The 25,131-nt window shown below is 37.0% G+C and overlaps 1 protein-coding gene across 1 annotated transcript in view; it reads left to right on the forward strand.

Annotated features, from left to right (window-relative positions):
* FBXL17 (F-box and leucine rich repeat protein 17) overlaps positions 1-25,131 on the forward strand; it is a 463,835-nt gene that overhangs the window by 140,303 nt on the left and 298,401 nt on the right. Inside the window, exon 6 of the mRNA XM_023617906.2 lies at positions 21,122-21,252. Coding sequence (XP_023473674.1) covers positions 21,122-21,252 — 131 coding nt within the window. The remainder of the gene's footprint in view (positions 1-21,121; positions 21,253-25,131) is intronic.

Raw genomic sequence — 25,131 nt, forward strand, 5'->3', positions numbered from 1 at the left:
TCAAGTAAAGGCAAGATAGCATTTTAAACACACATAGTGGGGCCTGCCCCGTGGCTGAGTGGTTAAGTTCACGCGCTCTGCTTCGGATGTCCAGGGTTTCACTGGTTCGAATCCTGGGCACAGACATGGCACTGCTTGCAGGCCATGCTGAGGTAGCATCCCACATGCCACAACTAGAAGAACTCACAACTAGAAATCTACAACTAACTATGTGCCAGGGGACTTTGGGGAGAAAAAGGAAAAATAAAATATTAAAAAAAAATCCAAACAAACAAAATGCATAGCTTTTGTAAAGCTATTTTAATTGTTTTATCTCTTGAAAAACCAAAGATAGAACTCAGGTTTTCACAAAATAAAAGCTTTTTTGTTAAAATATTTACATTCTGACAGTTTTTCATACTAAGACATTACATAAAATATAATTTATATTCACAAAATGTTTAAGTATATAAATGCTCCTAGGCAGTTGTGTTACCCTTATTATCATCATGATATATAGATTGTAAATACTTATTGTTATTATGGTATATAATTTTAAAGTAAATGATTAAGAAGATGTGAGATGCAGAGTGTTGACAGCTATTGGTCTAAATATATTTAATTTTATATGATTTAGAAAATCTCAACTTATCACTTCACTAAGTCTGTGGCTCTAAGTTGCTTGTAGAGGCAAGTGCTGTAAAATCTCTGTGCCTTAGTTTCCTATCTATAAAGAGATATGCCTGCATTAGGTGATCTGTCTCTAGAATTTCTTGCACCCAGAAGAATTGATAAATGTAAGAATCTTTGACCTGGAAGGAGGTCATCTGAGGGGCTGTCACTGAAACTAAGAAATGTCAACTCTTTAGTAAGTTAGGAAGAAAAATTGGCGGTTTGTGATATCTTAGATTATTATACCAGGGGAAAGAAGACAGAAGATTGGGAATAGATGGAAGAATATTGATATCCTATTACTATGGTCCCTTGGATTTAATTTTACTTTGATGTTCTCAGTCTTGGCTGGACCCTTTTGCAATATTTATTGATGACACACCCTTAGTCTTCAGATAGATCCTGCTAATATCAAACAATGTTGGAATGGGAAACCTTCCTTCTAAGGTGCTGTGACTGTAAATAAGTCTAGAATTAGCAATGACTGAGTGCAGAGAGGTTGAGAAGATAAAGTCAGGTTTACTGTACTGTGTTTGGAAACTTAGAGATCTATATTTAGGAAGCAGTGATAAGAACTTTTTGAAGTCTCTATTTATTTGCCACTAAAGAGACTAGTAGGAACATGTCAAAAGGACCCAAAAGCCAACATGAAGTGACTCTCACTGGCCTAAGTTGGGATACTTTGAGCATGAAAAATGAAAATGGCTGCAATGGATTAAAACAAACCAAATGTATAAAAATCATGAGTTCATAATGATATATAAAAAACAAAACAAAACTGGATTTCTTCTTCCAGCTAAGATGGGGTAATAGGGACCAGATTTACTCTCTTCTCTGAAGCAACCAGAAGAAACAAGATAAAATGTATGAAACAGTGGTCTTCAAGATACTGGATGTTAGACAACCAAGGACAGTGATCCCTGAGATTCAAGAAACAAGCAAGAGGAGCCCTGTGATTGCCTCTGTCTAATGCATTGAAAGAGTTTCCAGCTTACAGCACAAGGAGGGATAACCCAGGCAAAACTCAGCAGACTATCTGAGTTGAGGCAGAATAGAAAGTCCAAGGTGACTGAGACAGCCAGAGTTTAAAGGATGGAGTACTGGGGTGGAGAGAACTGCATAGAAAATCCCAGAGATCTGTGGGTGATCTCCTTGGGCCTCCAATCCTAAGCAACCCATGAGTAAAGAAGAGATCCAAGAGAAATGAGAAAGTATTTTGAACTGAATGAGAGTGAAAGCTCATCAGATTTAGTGTGATGCTGCTAAGGCACTCCTTCATAAAATAATAGCACTAAACACCTATACAACAAAAAAAGAAAGGTCTCAAATCAATGGCCTTTGCTTCTACTTTATGAAATTTGAAAAAGAAAAGCAAATTAAACTCAGAGTAAGCAGAAGAAAGGAAATAATAAAGATCAAAGTGAAACTCAATGAAATGGAAAACAAAAAGAAAAGAAAATTAATGAAACCAAAAGCTGATTCTTTGATAAAATAGATAAATCTCTGCTCAGACTGACTTAAAAAAGGGGCAGAGAGAGAGAGGGAGAGAGAAAGAGAGAGGAAGAAGACACAAATTGCCAGTATCATGACTCAGACGAGGAACATAACTACAGATTTGACAGATGTTAAAAGGGATAACAAGGGAATATTATGGACATCTTTATGCCTATAAATTCAACAAATTAGGTGAAATTGAAAATTTATTTGCAAGACACAAACTACCAAAGCTCACTTAAGAAGAAAGAAATAACGTGAATACCCCTCTATCTGGTAAAGAAATTGCATTTTCAGTTATAAACCTTCCCTCTAGTGATACTCCAGGCACAGACTGCTTCACTGGTGAATTCTACCAAATATTTGTTATATTTAAAAAACTTTATCAGTAAGAGACACATACTTGAGAATTTACTAGTGAAATGACAGAATATTAGGGATTTGGTTTAAAATATTACAAATGGGATAAAAAGAGAAAAGTGGATAGGCCAAAAAAGGAGACAAAAACTGCAAAATATAGATAATTGAACTGAGTTATAAGCCTTCGGGGTTCATTATGCTATTCTCATTACTTTTGTTTATATTTTAAAATTTCCATAATAATAAAAAAAGCTTTTAAGGGGTCAAAAAGTTAAAGATGTTGATATTAATGTAACATGATAAAATCATACTCTTCAAAATCATACTTTTTAAGAATGCATGATAATATGGGAAATACTCAGGATAATAATAATAATATATTAACATAAAATATTAATTTTAAAGTTAGTTGAAGAAATAGGCCTATGGAGTCTGAAATGTCAAAGTGGCAAGTTATTTTTACATGTAGTTGGAGTGTAAACCTTAGAAATGTTGGGGGTTCATAAGTTTAATATCACAGATCCATTATGAATTGATTTATACCAGATCAGTTCAAATGATTTCAATTAGTAGTCAGGAAGGTTTTATTTTAAATGACTTAAGGAAGATGGTCAAGAATTTTTGGCAAAATGTTCATTTTTATTATATGCTATATAAAAAATTCATAAACATGAACTGAATTCTTGAGATATGTCAGGTATGAGTTTCGTTGAGGTTTTTATGTTTGTCTCTTTTTATCTTTAAACAGAGTTTTTTGAGGGACAGTAACAGACAGCTAAACAAAATGCCCAAACTTCGGATGTATTCTTGGACCATAATCACACTTAAAGAACTTTAAAAAAAACACGTATTTTAGAAGTGCTTATGGTTGAAAATATGAAATGTTTTCTAAAGAAAAACAAAATTGATTTTTTTCAGTCAATTTAACATAAATAACTGAAAGAATGTTCATTCATGCAGCTAACTCAATTTTTGTGTTGTTTTTGTCGTTTGTTGTTTATTCAGAGACTAGAAATGAAAGATGAACTTTCTTGCCTTTTAAGTTTTCAAACAGCTGATCAGTTTAGAATGCCTTGTTCTAAAGGAAGAACATGCTATTTTGCTACTTTAGGGGTGACATTACTCTTTAGTTGTAGATTATCCTTTTATTTGTTTCTGATTAATTATACGTACTTGCGGGATATTTTGAGATGTGGAAAATATATGTTTTTAAATTCATTCAGCTCTGAAATATTCCTTAGTGAGTATGACCCAGTAAGTATTATGAAGAGGTGTTTGTTGGATGACTATGCTTTTGGTTCATTTTAGCCTTCCAGGAGTTAAGAATTGAGCCAAAAACGGAGTGTTCAGAATATAGGCGATGATTATCTAGGCCTGGCATGATCCATTAGTTGGTTTTTTGTTAGAATTTTGCAATGGACAGCAAACCAGTTATTGCTGTCATCAAAGCTAATGATATGACTTCTGATTGTACGACCTTGGGCAAATCACCTAATCTCTTTGCCTCAGTTTCCTCATCTGCAAAATTAGGATAATAATAGCATCTACCTCCCCTAGGGTTGTAGAGGAAGAGTGCTTGGCACGTAACTAAAGAAGCAGTTGAAAAATAAAATAAGTAAAGTAATAATAAAAGTATTCATAGGGGGTATAAAAGTTCTTTATAACTCTTTAGTCCTGATCCACTCATATTCTTTTATTAAAATAAAAATGTAAAATAATTTTCATGAAACTAAATCTTACTTAAAAGCTTATGACACTTTTTTTCTACCTGACTGCCAATGCTGGATGTTAAGATTAATAACATTTTTCTGTTCTTCCTTGTTTGTTTTTTTTTCCTTTCCTTGCTGACCCTTTAAGGGTTTGTTTAGGTTAGCACACTGTGCAACTAAAAAAGTATTTTTAATAAATCATTTGGAAAATTTCTAGGGTAGCAATACACTGATTCAGGGAAATATACTGTTGTACTTTATTAATATTACTGCAGAAATTAGTGACTTTGATTTTTATTTTTCTAAATTGATATAGGCAATGTCTACATAAGCTGTAGCAACTTATCACATTGATTTTTTTCATTCTAAGTCAGTAATACCTGTTCAGTGGGGCAACTCTTGATATTTTATAACTCTATTACTCATACTGTAGTTGTAATGTATATTTGTTTGTGCTACATTTTCATTTTAGCAACTACAATAGTAGAGTGTATCAATGTGACACTAGTAAAATAAATGAATTCATCTTTCAAATGTCTCAGTTTGTGAAAGTCCTAACAAATAAAATGAACAAATGAGTTTCTTTGTTGCATCTATCCTTTGATAAAATGGTTGCTTCAGGCTTTAATATAAATATATAAATGTAAAATGAGGAAAGTTGACAATCTTTTTTGAAAGGGCCTTTCTTGGCTTTATATTTTGAGTATTATTTTACTTTGCTTGTATTATCCTCAGTTCACTCCTTGAATTTTTATCACACATTTATTGTTTATAAATTGTGATTTTTCTTGCAAATATTCCTGTAAAAAAGGATTTCAACTTTATTTATCTGGTCTCTAACACATGAGGTCAGTCTTTATCCAAGAAAGATATTATAGGAGATGTTGCTTTCATACTCTTTTAGACTTTCAGATTCTTTCACACTGTTTTGCACAGAAATTTTATTTAAGGAGCAGTGTGAGTCTGCTTCACTCAGTCTTGTAGTTTATACATAAATAGTGATATTGGGTACATATGGGGTCCCATCTCTAAATCAACAGAACAGACTGCTCGAATTAGAGAAAACCAGATTTGGGGCTTAATGAGAATAAGTTATAATGTAACAATGAGGAAATACACTACTGAGGAAAAAGAAAAAAAAGGAAGCAAATCTCATTTATTAATTTAAAATAAGCATTTATTGAGAATTTCAGAGTTAAATAGAATCCAATTAATTTAAAAAACATTCAATCGATTAAAAACATTGATAGTTCTATTCACTTAAAAGTTTTGAACATTTAGAAAATACTTAACAGTGTTTTATTTTTCATTAATTCGACTATCTTATTTGAGTGCTATTTTCACTGCACCTAGGCAGGTCTTGTCAGTGCCTGCGTGTGGACATATTATGTATTCATTCACACACATACTTAAACACAGTACACACCTAGACCTTGTCAATCGTTAATCATAGAGAATCCAAATAATCAGATTTTTCTTTACAATTTTGTTTAACGTTGTATGATGTTTATAATGATAATCTAAAGGGGATCCTGGATACTGAAAGGAAGATAAATTATGTTGCATCTTTAATGGAGTCTCATTCTTTGAAACTGGGGAATTTATTTCCATAGTAACTTTCTGTTGGTCAAAAGTTATTTATGTGACAGTAGGTATGAGTCTTTTGAAAGTTTAGTTTGGAACCTCAATATTTAACCAGAATTTGGGCCTACATATTATTACTCATTATTTTCCATAATAATTTTTAGAGTAAAGTTTGGTTCTGAGCTCCCTCTTCTCCAGACACACTGGCTCAATAATAGAGTCCAGTAGAGTCCATTGACTGAAGGCAGTTGAGCTCCTCATATGTTTGCTCTCCAGCCCAGAGGCATCACAGGCATTTACACAAAAGCTGTTGATCACAGTGTATTTACAAAACCTTCAGGAACATAGCTGCTTCCCCTACTGTAGACTTCCCTTCAATTGATTGTATCCCAGTGGGATGATTGGCCATCAACATTTTTTTTCTTTTCCAAGAAAAAGCTTCCCACTGGAGCTTTCTCTGTTATATTTACGAGAGGAAATGCTTGGTTATTATGTTTGATCCGAGGTACTTTTTCAACATGCAATTGGCTGTCAATCTTGGATCTTTAAAAATGAAACAATACCCCTGTGCCTGAGAAAGCAGTTCAAGTTATGACTTTTGCAGCTTTCATCTGACTTGAAGAAAAAACAAAGTTGGTCAGCACCCTGGGTTTCTCATGCAGGGTACAGGAATAGTTTGGCAATTATTCCTACTTCTGGGTCGTTATAAAGAACTCCCAGTAGATTGACTACTTCTTTTCACTGTTGGAAACTGAACCCCTCCCCCCCCTCCCCCCCCCCCCCCCCCCCCCCGCCCTTCTTTCCTTTTGCTTTGTGCTGGTCCTAGGTCTGTTTGTCCTCAGATCCTTTCTTCTCTCTAAGCATGCTCTTCCATATCATAGGGAGTTTCACTCTGCAGGCTGCATTTAGTGGGAGGGAGAAGCTAGGGTATTTCTCCCCGTTGCTCTCTGTCTCACGTAGCATTTCTGGCAACAGCTTTATCTCCCCATGAGTTCCAGCCCCGGACAGGTCCCCTGCAGCTCCAGCTTATCTTGGATAACCATGGCCTGTGAGTTCCAGTAACACCGACTCTGCCTTTTGTCCCTCCAGCTTTGGGGTGCTCATGGCTTCCTGTTGTTGCTAAATCTCTGGCCTGCACTAGCCTCTCCAGTTTGTCTTCTCAGCTTCTACTTCATCAGAATAACCAATTTACTTAATGAAATTCCCCTCATGTAATTCAATAAATGCTTATAGTGGTTTCTGGTTTCCTGGTTAAACCCTGTTAATACATCTTCCTTTCTGCGTCATTCCAGATTTCTTACATGAGAGCACATTTAAGATAATAGAACTGATATTTATTTCCTCTCAGAGAATCTTGTAACAATGGAGATCAAAGCACAAAGCAGAATTGCATATAATGTAAGATTTAAATTAGATTTGACCCTTCCTTAGACTTTCACTCGCTGTACTTTTTGTCCTGGATCTAAACAGGCTATAACTAGAGAGATAGGGGCAGCGAGCTATGTGACAATTAAGAATAGTGAAGATACAAGGCCATGGTGAGTCCCAAGAGTAGGATATAGGGTTAGCTGCTTAATTATAGAAAAATAATTTTTATACATGCTCCTAGCAAGAATAAAATTTAAATATTTTCTCAGTGATATAATATATAATGTCAATTCAAAGGGGCAAATATAAAGAAAAATATTTGATTAAATAAAAAGTTAATTGTTGTGAACTAGTTAGAGTTATTGGTTATTAGTTACTATGTAAGTTATTCTTAGAGAGTTTTGACTGGCAAAAATAGCATGTATCGTGTTAGTACTTGTGTTTATTTTTTACTCTTCAAAAATCTTGGTCGTGCTTTTTATTTATGTGAGAAGGTTAAGTGACTCAAAGTACATGACATTAAATCGCAAATCAATATTTAAAGTTTTACCATAGATGTAACACTAGATATTCTCATTTTAAATTTCATCTCACTTGGTTGAAGATTTTCAACTCATAGATGGACAAAATTGGTTGAGAGAACAGGGTTACAGATGGATAGTTCTAAGTATCAGAAAGTAATGCTTTAATATATGTCAAAGTTATAAAATTTTTGCAGTTCATTTTGGAAAAATTTGTGTTATCTACTTTAATGGTAATGTAACTTCATGTTCTACATTATTTAATATCAAGGAAACTTCATAAAGACCTTCTTTCTGATTACTATTTATTATTGATAACTGATATACTGCCTGTAGCATAGTCATTAACCTAGAATCTGAGATCATTCACTTCCACCTCTTAACACTGAGTGTGATTAGGGGAGTCAGGAACTAAAACTTACCACTTGCAAATTTAAATGTATTGTAAACCAAACACTGTTGCTTCTCAGAACTGTCTGTAGAACAAGGGTCAAACTAAGTAAAACAGACGGGTCTGATTCAGTGTTTGGAGAGTTCCTACCTTGGATTTTGAATATAAATCCTTACATGCCCTTTGGAAAGTTTGAGTCTTCTCAGATTCTTCTCACCTGGAAAGTGTTCATTCTTTCATTATCATAGGTGATCGAGGCACTTGGATGGTGCCATGAATAATTAAATTAAGTGCAACGCCAGAAATGAAAATTGTACAAGAAACAGTATTTTTTCTAAACTGCATTGTGATTTCTTTTAGAATGAGATTCTGCGCCTCCTTTCTCACTAGTAGGGGGAATCTGATTGATTCATTTTTAGATTGCTAATATCAGACTTGCCTTCCAACTAGAAGGGATAGTTGGGCTTTATTTGGGGACTTCAGGAAGGAGGGTAGGGGAACAGTTATGTATACATTTTGGAATGTTTCTTCTCATAAAAATGGCTTAGAAATTGAGAGAAAACTGCTGATGGAAGCCTAGGTTAGCTGTTTTCTTCCTGGATGATTTAGGGTGCTCCAGATCCATGGATGGACCCCAGAGAGAAGCTGCAGGTACCTGTTGACAGGGCCTCGTGGTGTTCTTGCACATGCTAGGAAGGATTTTTCTGAGAGTATGGAAGCCCCGAAGATGGCAAGTGGCTCAGCTGGTGGTGGTGCTGTGCACCAGGGCTTTTTGGCTCACACTTTCTGAAACAGTACCTGGTCACAGACTAGGAAGACTAGTTTCCAGAATTAAGGGTTAGGCACTTTTTACTCTGAGCTTTGGCTTTCTGCTGAGGCCCAGAAATGAGAGTGTAGGGCTAAGAGATTTTTCAATGTGAAGGTGAGTCGCAGTTGCATATTCTAAACCAGGAAGAAAAAAAAAAGACATTTTATAGATAGTAGGTACAACATTTCTCTAATAATTTTGGGATGCTAGAAAACACAAATATGTGCCAGAATATTTTTTTAATTACAAATCGTTAAGGTCATTCCTTTGTTTTTCAGCTTCACACGTCTAGAAATAAAGAATGGAATAATTTGACTGTTTTGCTTTAATAGTGTAAGGTGAAGAGGTCAGTGAGCAGGTCACTTGGAGTGGATATGATAAGCTTTTGTCTTGGGCTAATGGTGTTTCAATTATTTTACTATTTTTAAAAATAAAGTTGTTAAAATTTTATTTGGAATATATTTCCAAAACTTTTGACACATTGAAGTGTGATATGTGGATACAAGTGACTGAAATGGGTTCAAAATTCCATGAACTGTGCTTTTTTAAAATAGATCTCTGAACTTGGTATGAGGAAATGAAAGAGAGGTACACAACCAGTCCAATTAGGTGCAGTAATCTCTCCTTACTTACATTCACATTTGACTTAATTTACCCTTAATTTGTTTAAGCTTTGATTTCTTTTCTTAAGTGCAACAGTGTGAACATTTTATTTTTTAATTGAAGAGAAGTTCAGTTCTTAGGTCCTGCTGGGTAGAAAAGTGACAGGGCTGCTTAGTGCTGCTAACTTTAAGTGCTGTTTATAGTTCGTTATGAGCTCTAGAAATCTTATATGGAGAAAAGAAAGGGATTTTGTGGAAAGAAAAGTCCTAGAAAAAAGTCAATTAGAGACTGTGCTGCCTGCCAGAGTGCAAGAGGAGGAGCGGAGCATCCGTTCTGAATTGGATACTAAGAAGCAGAAATCCAATTAACAAATTCACATTTCTGCAGCAGAAGACAGTGATTAAAATCTTGGTGAACTACTCAAAATTCCTGCACATGCATCAAAACTCTGACAACTTACAGAGGCTTTTTTCCTTTTTTAACGTTCTTCATTTTAGGAACAAATATGTAAATAGAGAGCTGACTATGCTTCTTGTTCTAAAATGATCTTTAATTGTGTGGAATGAGAATGTTGTTTTTTATTATTTAATGCACATATTAGTGAAGTTTATGTTCAAATATATCACTTTAAAAAATATGTAGCTTCAGAGCTGCAGATTCCACATTTAATATAGTTAAAAGAACAGAGACCTGACTTCTAGAAAGTTAAATAAATGAAATTATGCTTAAAGTCGTGATCCTGATTTCAAATTTACTTATTCAGCAATAAGCATTTAATAAATGTGTTCGATGCACCTGGTACCGTGTTTGGCACTGGTGACACAAACGTGAATAAGACATAGTCCCTGACCTGCAACAGCTTGCCTTTGACTCTAGCGGGAGGAATATACACTTAATTACACCAAATTATAAAGCAGCATGTTTAAAGCCGTGGTGGGAAAATGCGCAACATCTCTGGGTGTACATAGAGCAGAGTCTCTTACTGTGGGCATGCCGGGAGGTTTTACAGAGGACATGCTCTGGAGCCATGGAGGCTGAATTATGCTTTGATAGGAAATGAAGCCAGCCTTGTAACTGCCCCAGGTGGCTCAGGACACTATCACTGTTAATGCACTTTTTAGAATTGTGCTAGTATGTATTATATTTTATTACTAAGGATATATATCCCTGCATAGTAATTTAATCAATTAAGAATAAGTTTTTTTACTCACTATAAATTTTAGGCTACTATTATTGCACCTAGTTAACCTAGGGAATTCAGCACATTTATGTAGGATTAATGCTTTTTTATTTTAAATTTACAAGTGTAAATGCCATATGTGTGCTAATGATTCCTGAATTTATTTGACTCTGTTCCTGGATATCTAATAGACATCTCAGATATAGCATATTCAAAACCCACCTCTCTTTTCTTACCTGCCCCCAAACCATCTTAGTTAATTGCAGCAATACCTTCTAGTTACTTAAACCAAAAACCTTGGAATCATCCTTTATTCTTCTTTTTCTCTCAGGCCTCATAACCTATTTGTCAAAAAATTCTGTTGATTCTAATTTTGTATGTATCCAGAATCTGACCACTTTATACCACCTCCAGCTGCTGTCACTGTGGTCTGAGTCACTGATATCGCTTGGCTGGATTATTTCAGTACAGCCTCTCCCTGCTTGCATCTTGCCCCTATTCCAGACTCACACAGAAGCTAGAATGATTATTTTAAAATGTACGTTAGATCATATCACGCTCCTGCTCAAAACCTTCCAGTGGCTCCCAGATTCCTCAGAGCAAAAGCTACAATCCTTGCCTTAGCCTACAAGGCCTCATACAGTCTTCACTCACCTCTTTGGCTGTGTCTCCTCTTAGTTTCCCTTTTGTTACTCTGCTCCAGAACCTCTGGCTCCTTACTAATCCTCCAAAACCCTGGGCCAGTTCCCATCACAGGGCCTTTGCACTCACTTTTGCCCCAGACATCACCGTGGTTGTTTGCTCCCTCACCTCCTTCACATCTTTGCTCAAATATCTTTTCAGTGAGATCATCCTTGACTGCCTTTTTAAAATTACACCCCATCTTCCTTCCCTCCATTGTTTTCCATCTGCCTTGCCTTGCTTTATTTTTTCTCTATAGTACTTAACACCTTTTAACATACTGTATACTTTGCTTGTTTGTTTTATTTATTGTTCCCCCTACCCCCTTCCAGCTAGGAATGTAAGCACCCTGTGGACAGAGGTTTTTGTCTGTTTTGTTCACTGCTGTATTTTTAGCAACTAGAATATTTTCTGCTGCATAGTGGATGCCCAATGAATAGTTATTGACTATGTGAATAATATCTCTGAATTCTTTGTTGAGTGATTGAAGATGCTGAGCTTTACAAATTATTTTTACATGTTCAGAAACTGGATTTAGATATTAACTGCTTTGCACTAGGTGAGTGGTTCCCAGTCCAGGCTGGGATCAGCTGGATATCATTTATAGAAATAGTAATGGCTGGCCTCACCCCAAGCCAATTAAATCAGAACCTTTAAGGATGGGACCTGGTCATTAGCATTTTTTATTTTTTATTTTTTTTGTGAGGAAGATTGGCCTTGAGCTAACATCTGTTCCCAATCCTTCTCTTTTTGCTCGTGGAAGATTATCCCTGAGCTAACGTCCATGCCAGTCTTCCTCTATCTTGTATGTGGGACGCCTCCACAGCATCACTTGATGAGCAGTGTGTAGGTCTGCACCTGGGATCCAAACCCATTGACCCAGGGCCACCGAAGCAGAGCATGGGAACTTCACTACACTACTGGGCTGGCCCCGTATTTTTTTAAAGTTCCCCATATGATCCTAACGTGCAGCCAAGGTTAGAGCCAGGTACTCAGGAAACATTTAAGTATGAATGAAAGTGCACCACAACTACCTCACCAGAGACCCAGATCTGGACCAGCTCAAGCATTGAGATTAGATGTCAAATGTTTGCAATGAGAGATTGGTTCTGAGCAACACAGCCCAGGAAGGGCTGGTGGGGGGCAAGGAGGAACAAGAGCGGGAAGGGGAAGAAGATGGAGAAGACAAAGAGGGGACTCACCAGTTGTTGTAGCAGGAAAGAAAGGTTGCTCCCCTGGTCCTTTGGCAGCTGTTGCCGAGTGATGATTCTTGTCTAAAGGGCACAGTTGTGTCGGGGACTGCCCAGTTAATAATTCATCTTAAGGCAAGTATATTATATTTCTAAGACTAATTTTTCCTGACTCTAAAGTAATCAAGAAGTGAGATCAGCTTTAAAATTATGAGCACAACTCTCTGAGCATAGTGAGAACAACTTCTCAAGACTTGGGGAAAGAGATTTGAGCTACATTAACAGATGTCAGAGAATGGTTGGAATGGACAGTGAAGGGCCTGGATAGGCAAGTTCTGGGATTCTTTTTTACAGTTGAAATATTTTCATTTCCTAAAGGTTTCAGAGAAGGTGGGAGATGTAATCAAAGTTATTTAAAGAATATTAATCTGGCTGGTAATGTTGCACGAAGGAGTAGAAGGGGCAGTCTGAGAAGAAGCAGTGCAGTAAAGTGTCCTAGAAAGCAAAACAGAATGTGAATAAAATTGCGAAAGATGTTAGATCCAGCAGGAGAATAGCAGAACCGAACAGGTCTTGGATTTGGAAATAATACAGAGGCAGCAGCCCAGTGTACTTAGGAAGGCAGTGGTTGGAAGGAATATACAGAGAAGGTGCCAGAGAACTCACATGGTAGCTCCTGTGGATGTGGTAGCATTCAAGACCCTGGAAGCCCTGTTTTCATGGTTAGAATTAGAAACCTTTATTGACTCTGCCAGGCTCTCAGGCTATTTAAAAGCTTTCCGTTCTCCCCGGAGATTCTCAGTTCTGTGAGGTGCTAGGAAGGATTTACCTGATGTCCTAAATGTGGCTTATCTAGCTTTTATTACCACTTCATACTCCAGTGGCATCCTTAACCGGGCTGAGGTTCAGCCTGTTGATGACCAGAGGGGATGCCCCTCGTTGTCTCCCTCGTCCACCCACGTCCCTCTCTAAACATAGATATCAGGCCCTGTCAAGGTGTGGAAGTCTTCCTATGCTCAGGGATAGAAATTCTCTCTCTGTCCCTTGCCTTTCCATTCTCAGCAGTCTTAGTCTCTTTACTATTGTTTCTGGTTTTACCATGCAAGACCTGTGCTGCAGCCCCCTGCCTTTCTCCTTGTGTCTCCCTCTCTCTGTCCTTACGAGGAGGCTCTCCTCAGTTTTTTATAAATGCCTTTCTCTGACTCTCCTGTCTTCTGTGCCTTCGGTCTCTGCCGTGATCTCCATCTTGGCAGCCGGACAGGTGATTGGCAGATGAGTGTGTGGTGCTATCCACAGCCCCAGCAGCTTGTCTTAACCCTTGACTTTGCTCCGTAAAGATTACACCTGATTGCTCTGAAACCCTGTCCCCATAAAACCAACATCTGCAGGGCTGACAAGAAGTAATTTAGGTACTAGTTGACATTTGAAGGTATTTAACTCTACAGAAGTTTTTATTCTTTTCAGAAATTATCACCTCCAACTGGCTTCACATAAATTATCCTCAGTAGCCTGAAACAGTGGAACATCCCTGCTGCCTTTGCCAAGGTACTGTGTGTCCTCTGATCCACTGTAGGCAACGTGTACAACTGAGGATTTTGTTTCATATTTTACTTTTCCAGAGTCTTAAGAAAATTTGGAAGCCATTTGAGGTCTTTTTATAATCCTCCAAGCCTGTGTTTCCTAGGAAACATTTTAGTGTCTCATTTTATACTTAAATACATACGTGGCCATACCAATCACTAACTAATTTTAGTCTTTAACCTGAATTGGTTATAGGTCATATTTTTTTCCCAATAAAGGCAGTATTAAATTGAAAGTTGATTACATTCTACATTCTGACTTGGGTTTCTTTTAAGATACCTTACTAAATGTTTAAAAACTGGAGTGAAGCATTTAGAAGATCTTTGTTGTATGGCTTTGCTTATTCAAATCCTGTGTGATTTGTGTAACCCAAGCCTCCCTGTGAATTTATAGGGAAAATAAGTTTAATTAAAATGTCAGTTTCCTAAATGTAATTATTTGTTTCAGACTATGAAGGATTATTTTAGGTAGCCTTTTATGAAACACTGGAGGGCACTATTATGAAATTCCCATAGCAAGAGAAAGAGTGTGATGAATTTGACAGAGCTGTTTGTGCAGTTTTGAATAAAAATGCCACATCCCTTAGAGGTGCTCAGTACGTGTCTTGGAATGATGCTGGTTACTGGAAATTAGCCTCCTGGACCTGCTTTGGATACTGTCATATTTCAAGTCAAAGTAGCTAAAATGGTCCTAGGGAAGGCCACTTGAGCATAGACAACGACTGTCAGCTCATGAAAAAATGAGCTTTAATTGAATCCGAGAATCAAATACTCTTCAAGATCTCAGTAGAATGCTGGCTTGTGAGAGCTGATGAAAACCCGTTTCCTCATGTATGAGTTTGTACTGCATTGGAAGAGTAAGAAATGTTCCAGTTATGGACAATAAATGCGGGGCGGTGTCAGCCACAGGTGGCCTCGTGTCACCGTCTGACCCACCTTGCACTGAGAAGTGGGTGTGAATGCAGGATTTCTGAAAGTTCAAGAGTCAGTCAACTAGAATTAGAATTTTATCACATACGTAGTAACTGGAATTGTTACTTTTTGCTATGCCATTAGATTTTCCCAAATCTGTAAAACAGTTTAGATTTGCTAACATCTCTCTCCCCATTATCTATACCTCAATAAGGTATTCAAACCTCTTTGGTCCTCAGTTATCTTCCCTAATGTGAGGGGACCAAACTGGCACAAGCACCTTTAGATTGTCTTCTCTGCAGAGCTTTATTGTTTCCTCCTACCATGTCCTGGTTCATGAAGTGATTTTTTTTAATTGAGGTAAAATGTAAATAACATCAAGTTTATCTTTTTTTAATACCATTTTTAAGTGTACAGTTCAGTGCTATTGAGTACATTCACACTGTTGTGAGAAAGAGATACTTTACAGTGAAGGAAGCTGAGAGGTGTGTAAGAATTCAAATAGAAACTTTGTGTCATAAGCTGTGCTGGACCCCAAAATGTGCATGTGTAGTAGATATTTATGCATGTGTAGTAGATATTTATGTGGCTGGATAAAATTTTTATGACTCTCCATATTCCTAGTGACTATAATAAAGGATAATTGGGAAAATAAAGTGATGTCGTCTGTGTACTATACTTGGCTATATTAACTGTTCATGTGTGCATGTAGTTACACTTAACAGAATTCATCCTTAACATTCATAGGTTTATTTATTTTTGTTTCTTATTTTATTTTTTGTTGAGGAAGATTAGCCCTGAGCTAACATCTGCTGCCAATCCTCCTCTTTTTGCTGAGGAAGACTGGCCCTGAACTAACATTGGTGCCCATCTTCCTCTACTTTATATGTGGGATGCCTACCACAGCATGGCTTGCCAAGCGGTGCCATGTCTACACCCAGAATCTGAACTGGTGAACCCCGGGCTGCTGAAGCAGAATGTGTGCACTTAACTGCTGTGCCACTGGGCTGGCGCAACATTCATAGGTTTAATAGTCATCCTTCAAAGTATTTTCAAGCAGCCCTATGGGTGCATTTCATATATTTCCGGTTTTGCTGTGGTACTGACATGAGGCTGCTGTCAGGATGAGCCCAGCAAGCCACTCCAGCACCTACAACTCAAAGAGGTGATTTGGTTTTTCACATGTTCCTGGAACAGTACATCTCCAACAATTATAAAAGTTTTCAGGTGTCGAGATCTATTTAAAATACTCTGTAAATATAGGTAACTGTAAAAATAATGTAGTTTAAGAAAATGGTGATTTTTATATAGAAAATAAAGGTATAGGGTACATTTCTGAGGGAGACATTAGTAAGAGGAATATAAAATTTAATAGTGGCTCTGATCCTTGACATGTGCAAGTTTGTCTTTGCTTAATCAAGAATAAGAAAACTTGGGGCTGGCCCTGTGACCTAGTGGCTAAGTTCAGCACGCTCTGCTTTGGTAGCCTGGGTTCAGTTCCCAGGCACAGACCTACACCACTCATCTGTGGCTGTGCTGTGACAGCAACCCACATACAAAATAGAGGAAGATTGATACAGTTGTTAGCTCAGGCAAATCTTCCTCAAGCAAAAAAAGGAAGATTGGCAAGAGATGTTAGCTTAGGGTGAATCTTCCTCAGCAAAAAAAAAAAAAAAAAAGAAAAGAAAGAAAGAAAAGAAAACTTGACCAGTGAAGCCAGTTTAGCCACTTATTTAGCCCCAATGCAGAATCTTGTGAAAAATAAAAGTTTAGTGAAAGTAAAAAGACAGTTACCTAGTCATATTAAGACATGTATAGGAAACAGGTGACTGTTGACAGAATATAAAGTGAGTAAAAGCCAGGGGCTATGCAAACATTTTCATGAAACATTTCCATTAAACTCATCTTCCCATAAGTGAGGATTGTTTTGAGAAATTTAGCAAGACCTCCTTCCCTCCTCCAGTGTGGAACTAACAAGAGCTGCCACATCAGGGTTGCCCATCTTCCCAGGGAGTACTTTCTTGGCAGCTGAAGATGCCCCTAGAGGAGTGGACCAAGCATCTCCCTCTATGCTTTTATGAGCATATGCATCTCAAGAGTTTAAAATGGCTCAGGATAGTCCCCTTGTCTTAAGAGGAACCTGGCTTCTCTTCAAGGATACAGAGTCCCCTACAGCCCTTCTGTATTAATTTTCTATTGCTGCACAACAAATTACTACAAACTTAGCAGCTTAAAACAATGTACGTTTATCATCTTACTGTTTCCATGGGTCAGGGGTCCAGACATTCCAACTTGGTTTTTGCCCAGGGTCTCACAAGACCACAATTAAGGTCTCAGTTGGGGTTGCATTTTTTTCTAGAGCTTAGATCCTCTTAGAAAGTCATGTAGTTGTTGGAAGAGTTCAATTCCTTGTAATTGTAGGACTAAGGTCCCCATTTTCTTGCTGTCTGCCCGCTGGGGACTGCTCTCAGCTCCTGGAGGCCTCTTACAGGTCCTGGCCATATGGCCTTCTCACAGGCCTCTCGCAGGCCCTCTCACAGCATAGCCACTTACTTCTTCAAGGCCAGCAGGAGAATCCCTCTAGATGCTTGTAACGGCTCAGCTGATTAGGTCAGGCCTATCCAGGATACTGTCTCTGGATTAATTCAATGTCAGTTGGTCAGAGATCTTAATTACAGCTGCAAACCCCTCACCTTTGCCTTATAAGGAGGATATCCCATCATAATCACAGGTCCTGCCCACACTCAAGGGGCAGGATTATACTAGGGCATGGGTCATTGGGGTCATTTTAGAATTCTGCCTACCACCTTGTTTATTTTCTCACTGGATTTATCAGGGTCGGTGGGGGTGGGGACAAGATCCTCCTTGCTCTTCATAGCTGCTTCCAGACCGTTACTCTTCTACCTCTCTTGAAAAGTATAATGACAAATATAATTAAGAAAACACTGAGGGGCCGGCCCTGTGGCCAAGTGGTTACAGTTCACGCATTCCGCTTCGGTGGCCCAGGGTTTCGCCCGTTCAGATCCTGGGCACAGATATGGCACTGCTCATCAAGCCATACTGAGGTGACATCCCACATGCCACAACTAGAAGGACCCACAACTAAAATATACAACTATGTACCGGGAGGCTTTGGGGAGAAAAAGGAAAAATAAAATCTTGGAAAAAAAAAAAAAAAAGAAAACACTGAGTCTTTGGGACTTGTGCCGTTTGGCGTTACCATTATTGTCTCTCCTGTTTTACTGTCATCTTCTTCTGTACTCCTGGTATCTCCTGCTTCTTTGTAAAAGACATTGTCACTGGACTCACAGCCTTCCACTTTGCTCTAAACCCTGTCATTCCTCTGGATGGCTTCAGTTTCCGTGCCCACCATGTGGAGATGTGTCAGTTGGGAGGGAAGAAAACATAGCAAGGAGCGTGTGTATCAGCCCCTTGATTCTGTGAGTGAATCTTAGTGATGTCAGAAAGACTATGTGGAAACTTATTTTGCTATTTATTTTGTATTTTACATAGCTATTTCTTTTTTTGTTCCTTTAGATACTTCAGAAATTTTTGTCGTTGTTTTGTTTAATGCCAATCTCCCTTGCTTAAGGCGAGAGGTAAAGGAGAGGGATCAGGGGCCGTGTTTGGGGTAGAATGTTAGAGCCTGAGCAGCTCACCTCTGGGCCCTGGGTGTGGTGTTGACTATAATTATCAGAGAGAGGAGGGAGGAGACCCCTGAGGAAGGGACCAAGGAGTCAGCCCAGGCTCTGACTGGTCAGCTGTCTGGAGCTGCTGAGACAGCCAGAGGGATCTGTTTCATTTTAACAAAGGTGAGTCCATCCCCTAAAGTGTGCTTTGGTTGCCAAGTACCCATCATGTTCTGATGTTGATAAAGCCCTTAGACTGTGCTAACTTGAGTAGGAACTTTGTCAGAACCCATTTCCTCTTTCCTGGTCCTGCCTCGGTTCTAGAGTGTTGTCCTGAGTCCCACACTGGACTAGTGACTTCATTGAACATCTGACCTGATAGGCCGATTGCAGAGAGTTTTTCTTAAATCTCTTTATGAATGCTTAGAGTTCAGTCCTTAGTGTACAGAAGCTTGCTGTCTTAATTAGGAGGAATTTCCCTACTGTTGTGGACCTTTTCCTATTTCATCTCTCTTAGCTATCTCTGTTTCTCTCCGTAGTTCTGCAACATGCATCAGAGAGCAGCCAGTAGTGACTCTGCATGAACCCTCTCTGTCGCTTCTCCTTTTGTGAGCTGAGGTGGAAAAGAGGGTTTGAGTGCTGCCTGGCAGACTCACTTCTCTCGAGCTGCTCTGTCCAACACTGTAGACACTGGCCACATGCAGATATAAAAAATTAAATGTAAAGTAAAGAAAATTAAGTAAGATAGAAAAAATTCAGGTCCTCCTTCACACTGGTCACGTTTCAGGTGCTTCGTAGCCACATGTGACTAGTGGTTACCATATTGGACAGCAGAGATATAGAATGTTTCCCTCATTGCAGAAAGTTCTTTGGGTTGGTGCTGCTTTAGAGTATTTTCTTCTCTCTGGCCATATGCAGTGGAGATTCCAGTGGCTTATCCTCTCTTGGGATTGAAGCTTAACTGACTCTTGGGTGGGACCTGCCTGTCTCGCTGCTCTGAGGCCTTTGGCAGTTGGGTTACACCTGCAAGTCAGCTTCCTGCAGGAATAGCCTGCTCTCTCTGCAGAAGGATTTGAGAGTGTCCTAGAGAAGACTGGCCTGTCCTGGGAGAGCGCCCTCATGGGGCTGGAAATGCTGACCACTAGTTTTCTATTGCTGCTGTAACAAATTACCACATATGCAGCAGCTTAAAGCAGCACAAATTTATCCTCTCCTAGTTTAGAAGTCACAAGTCTGATACAGGTCTCACCAGGCTACAATCAAGCTGTCTGATGCCTTTCTGGAAGCTCGAGGGGAGAATCTATTTTCTTGCTGCTTCAGGTTTTTGACAGAATTCAGTTCTTTAAGGCTGTAGGTCTGAAATCCCTATTTCTCACTGTTTGTCATCTCAGGGCTGTTCCCAGCTTCTAGAGGCTGCCCACATTCCTTGGCTCCTGGCCCTCTTCCTCCATTCTCAAAGCAACTAAGAGCAGGTTGAATCCCTTTAACAATTCAAGTATCTCCTGCATCATCTTCTGTCACATCTCTCTGATTTTAGCTTGGAAGATTCTCTGCCCATGAGGGCTCATGTGCTTAGATTGGCCTACCCTGAGAATCCAGGATAATCTCTCCATCTCAAAACCCATAACTTTAATCATATCTGAAAGTCTCTTTTGCCTTATAAGGTAAATTAGGGCATAGACATCTTTGGGAGGGATGTTATTTTGTCTACCATGTGCCTCCGGATTAATTCTTTGCATGTTATTAAGTAAAAATAGCTTATTTGAAATGTAGCTTATTTGAAGAAGATACTTAAGATCCTACCATCTTTGTGTAAATGATATTATTAATTTTCTTTGGGGACTAAATATCAGGGGAAGACAGGAAACATCAGGAAAGGAGTAGAGAAAATGAAGAAATGGGGAAGGTGGTACCTGGAGAAAATCTTTACCATTTAAACAATGTTTTATATTGCTTTCTGCATGGTGAAACACACAACCCATAAGAGTACAATTTGGAGTACATTGATAAAATAATTGCCAAGAATCCCTGAATTAACCACTTACTCATATTTCATCTTTTAAAAAATGAGAAAACCTATACCAAAGTGGCATTACAATCATGAAGATAAATATCTGAAATTGAACAATGTTAAAAAGAATAATCCTATCAAATTGTGGGTGCTTAATGTAATATATAACAGCTTCCCTGCTTATTAGATTGCTAACTTTTGATTTTTTTGATACCTCGATAAACGTTGTTTGATTTTAATGTTTGTTGCCATTTCTATGTTCACTATAGATTTCTGCCTTCATTTCTAATTTAGTATGTAAAATATTACATAAACATTTAGTTTAATGATTCTAGACTATCTATTTTAAATATTGTACAGTGATACTCTACTTTGTAATAAACTATGTAATTTTTGAGGATGAACCTAGTATTTACCTTTCCAATCTTTCATTTTATTTATCTTGTTAGCTAAGAAACCTTTCCAGCTTGGACCTACGTCATATCACTGAACTGGATAATGAAACCGTGATGGAAATTGTCAAGAGGTGCAAAAATCTTAGCTCTCTCAACCTCTGTCTGAACTGGATCATAAATGACAGGTAACCATTGTAACATCTTAAAAACCATTTTCCAGAGGCAAACATTTGTTCTATGTACCAAATACTGATTATCATTATAGCAAGGCATGTGAACTTTAAGGAAAATTTAATGTAACCATACCTTTTCAAATAGATATGTTTAAGTTTTTAAAACCATCCAGATGTATACTTTTAACCCATCCATTGCTTATATTTGTGACAAGGTTTTTATGTGTTAAGATTCAAATGTTTACCTAAACAATTATAACAGCAGTCTGTTGAATTTTTTCTTTGTCATCCATCCAAGATATGTTGTTTGTTTTTCACTTTAATATTTTTGCAACTTTTGTGGTTGATTTTGCTGTTCACTTGTCAAGAGAAATGATTCTGAGAAGCTATTTCAGACGTTATGTATTTAGATCCTTTCTCAAGGATGGCATTTTGTTCTCTTATAAATATAATTTGTTTTGCAAATGAAAGTCATGTGATGGAAACTTTAATATATAGTGTAGAAATGTGTAAAATGGATAGTTTTTTCTTATGAAAAATTTATAATTTATCTTATAAGAACTGATTTTTCTTTGAAACATTGCATGAAGGAAAAAAGTGCCAGAACCCTTGAAAGTAGACTTTTTAATGATAAAAACAGCTGCAGAGTGGCGCTACTTTACTGTAACTAATGAGTTTAGGTAGGTTCTTAAATATAGGCTTGAGACGAGATTCTTGCCCATTAGCTTTCCAAGAATAAGTTTTTTTTGTTTTTTTTTTTTAAAAAAGATAAGCCACTGGGGTTGGCCCTGTGGCGTAGTGGTCAAATTTGGTGCATTTGGCTTCAGCAACCCAGGGGTCACTGGTTCGGATCCCCAGTGTGGACCTTCACCACTCGCCAGCCACACTGTGGTGGCGACCCACATACAAAATAGAGGAAGATTCGCACAGATGTTAGCCCAGGGTGAATCTTCCTCAAACAAAAAAAAGAGAAAGATCGGCAACAGATGTTAGCTCAGGGCGAGTCTTTCTCAAGAAAAAAATAAATAAAAGGTAGGCCACCAAAAATATTTTGCTTTCAAAAGAGAAAGCACTTATTTCAGCTAAAATTAGAACTTATTTAGATTTAAATATTTTTTCACAAATAGGAGTAATGATTTATTAAGTTTGTGTCAGATAATGCTTTAAATTCAAGATACTTCCCCCTCTACTTTTAATTTGCTTTTATACTTTAAAAATAAAATCATGTAGACTCCATTTTCCCCAATTATGTTAAATTTTAGTGACATTTTCTTAAATTACCCTGCATTCCTTTTTAAATTATGTGATAGACTTTGACTTGGCTTTCTCTTAGTAAAATTTTTCCTGACATATTTACTAATCTAGAATGGGCACATGGTCATCATTTATAAAAGGTATTTATTGTTTTTTGAGTAATAGTCACTGTAGGAAATATATCAAAATCTAAAGGAAGTTGATAAACATTTGAAAAATAAAATTCTTTTCTATAATCAACATTCTTCTACACAGTCAATTATATGACAGCTTAATAATCTTTTAGCTGTTTTTTGTAACAACTAATAAAGTAAGTAAAAAGCATTTTCCTATGGTTTTAGGTGTTTAGCATTAGCTTAATATTGAGATAAACTTAGTAATGTATTGAATTAAAAGGAGAAAAAACTGTTTCTGCAACAAAAATGATTATGATAAGGATTGCCTTTCATTCCACAACAATTTTCTGTGTACGTGACCTTTGTAGAAGAGTCGGTACTTGAGACCACAGAGGTAAAAAAGATGCAGTCTATATATGATTATAGGGGTTATCTCCTAAGTAAACGTTTTGCTTAGGTTTGTGTCATTTAAACAAAGATATTCAAGGACTTCTAATCTTCTAGCTCTTCAAATGTTTATTTAGCCGAATCTGGGTATTTACAAATGAAAAAGTGGGCAGCCCTCCCTGTGCCTTTCCTTCCCTTTGTTAGGCTCCGTCTACTCAAACCTCTTGCTATTTCAATCATTTTTTCCTACTTAACTCTAATGGGTATTTGCTATTTGATCCCAAATATATGTACTGTAGAGATTTATTTGCAAGGAGTGAAAATGTATTTTTATGTTTTTAATGGAAAAGTTTGTATTAATTGGGAAAAGATGCATTTTAATGAGGTTGAACAGTAGAGTTTTAAAGATCAGACTCTTTTAAGTTTTAATTACACTACTTGCACTTATCCTGTGTACTGTAATAGAAGTTTCAAACATTAAAACCCACTTTGCAGTATCATCTAAATTACTCATCTCATTGTTCTTGCCATACTCTATCACTAAGCTAAGTAATATTTGTAATTATATTGGTATAAATCTAGGACTTCCCGTCAGACTTAATTATAATTTCAGCACTTAGCCGGGATGGGTTAGTAACCTTTCATATAGAGGTCACTGGAATGCACTAATGCATTTAGCCTATCAATTAGCGTCTGTTTTACATTTGTTCATTATTATTATCCTCTAATAAATCAGGAAGCATTTATTAACCCCCTACTAAATACTTGTTACTGTGTCTCAGACTGTGGGGACTGAGTTCCTGCTGCTCTCAAAGGTTGCTCTCTTTAGGTGACATAAGACTTAATGAGTGAGATAATAGTGAGCCTTGTAAGGATAGAAGGGAGGAAAATAACCTTTATTCCCCAGGTAATTGATAGGCACTTTACACATGTTCTCATTTAATCTTTTCAACATCTTGTGTTCAGTGGAAGGTCATACTATTCCTATTAAATTTAGACCATTTGTTTGACTTTTCTATGGCTTTTCCAATGGATAAATTTTTCCATCATTGCTGCAGTAAAAACTGGGTGAGGACAAACAAGAAAAAACAAATGGCTAATGAGTCATTTTTATTTCACAGCTGAGATTCACACACAATTGATATTTATATGTAAAAGTCTTAGGTTTTTTTTTTAACTAATCTCATTATTTTCTTTCATAATCAAAGTATAATAGAACCTTTAGATATTATTTTATACATAGTACATATGAAAAGTATCTGTTTAATGCTGCCAGCTTTAATAAAAGATACCTCACATGAAGATAAACTTTGATACTCTTCTCAGTTCTTTAGATATAAGGTTTATTCTGGATTTTAAGTGTTCTTCTCTATAAACTTTTTTTGAAGTCCAAAATTTTAAAATATATAGTAATTGAAAGGCTTTATTGCTATACTCATGGTACTTTTTAGCATTTTGTGTTTCTTGAAGTGATCTGTGTGACTAAGACATGTTGTTCTTTATCTTTGTTTTTCTAAAAGCACTTTTTGTGTTTAGAGAGTTAAACAGCATGATATTTTCCTGTATTCAGAAGGATGGTCTAGTAGTCATTTGACATTTACCATTGCTTTTGAATACAAATAACATGCAAGTGGTTTATGAAAAGAGGACACTGACTATTTCTATCAATGATTTAAATTAAACATCTGGTTGTAATGTCTCCTCCACTCTCTCTGACTCTAAGTTTATTGAAATGTTTATTTGTATTTGATATAAATCCTTTGTGATTTCACATCCAATTTGGTAATCATCGTTTTTGTATGTTTGGCACAGAGTCCAAAGGCAGCATGCTGTGGATGTAAAAAGCTAATATGTAAAAAACTGAATGGTTCTGAGCATCTTTATAGTGATATGCTTATAATAGCTCTTTTGTTCTTTTTTGCCAAGAAGAATTAAATGAAACGTAATTGATTTTAATAGATCTTTACAAAAGCTTTTTTTAATATTTAAATTGACTATCACAGAGGAAATTAATCTCCCAATTTTTGATTTTTTTACATTAGTCCTGAAAATAAAGTTCAATCATATGCTCTATATAACCATTATCAAATATATGATCCTTTCATTGACAGCTGACCATGCTGCTCATTAATTA

Source organism: Equus caballus, chromosome 14 (assembly GCF_041296265.1).
Source record: "Equus caballus isolate H_3958 breed thoroughbred chromosome 14, TB-T2T, whole genome shotgun sequence".
NCBI lineage: Eukaryota > Metazoa > Chordata > Mammalia > Perissodactyla > Equidae > Equus > Equus caballus.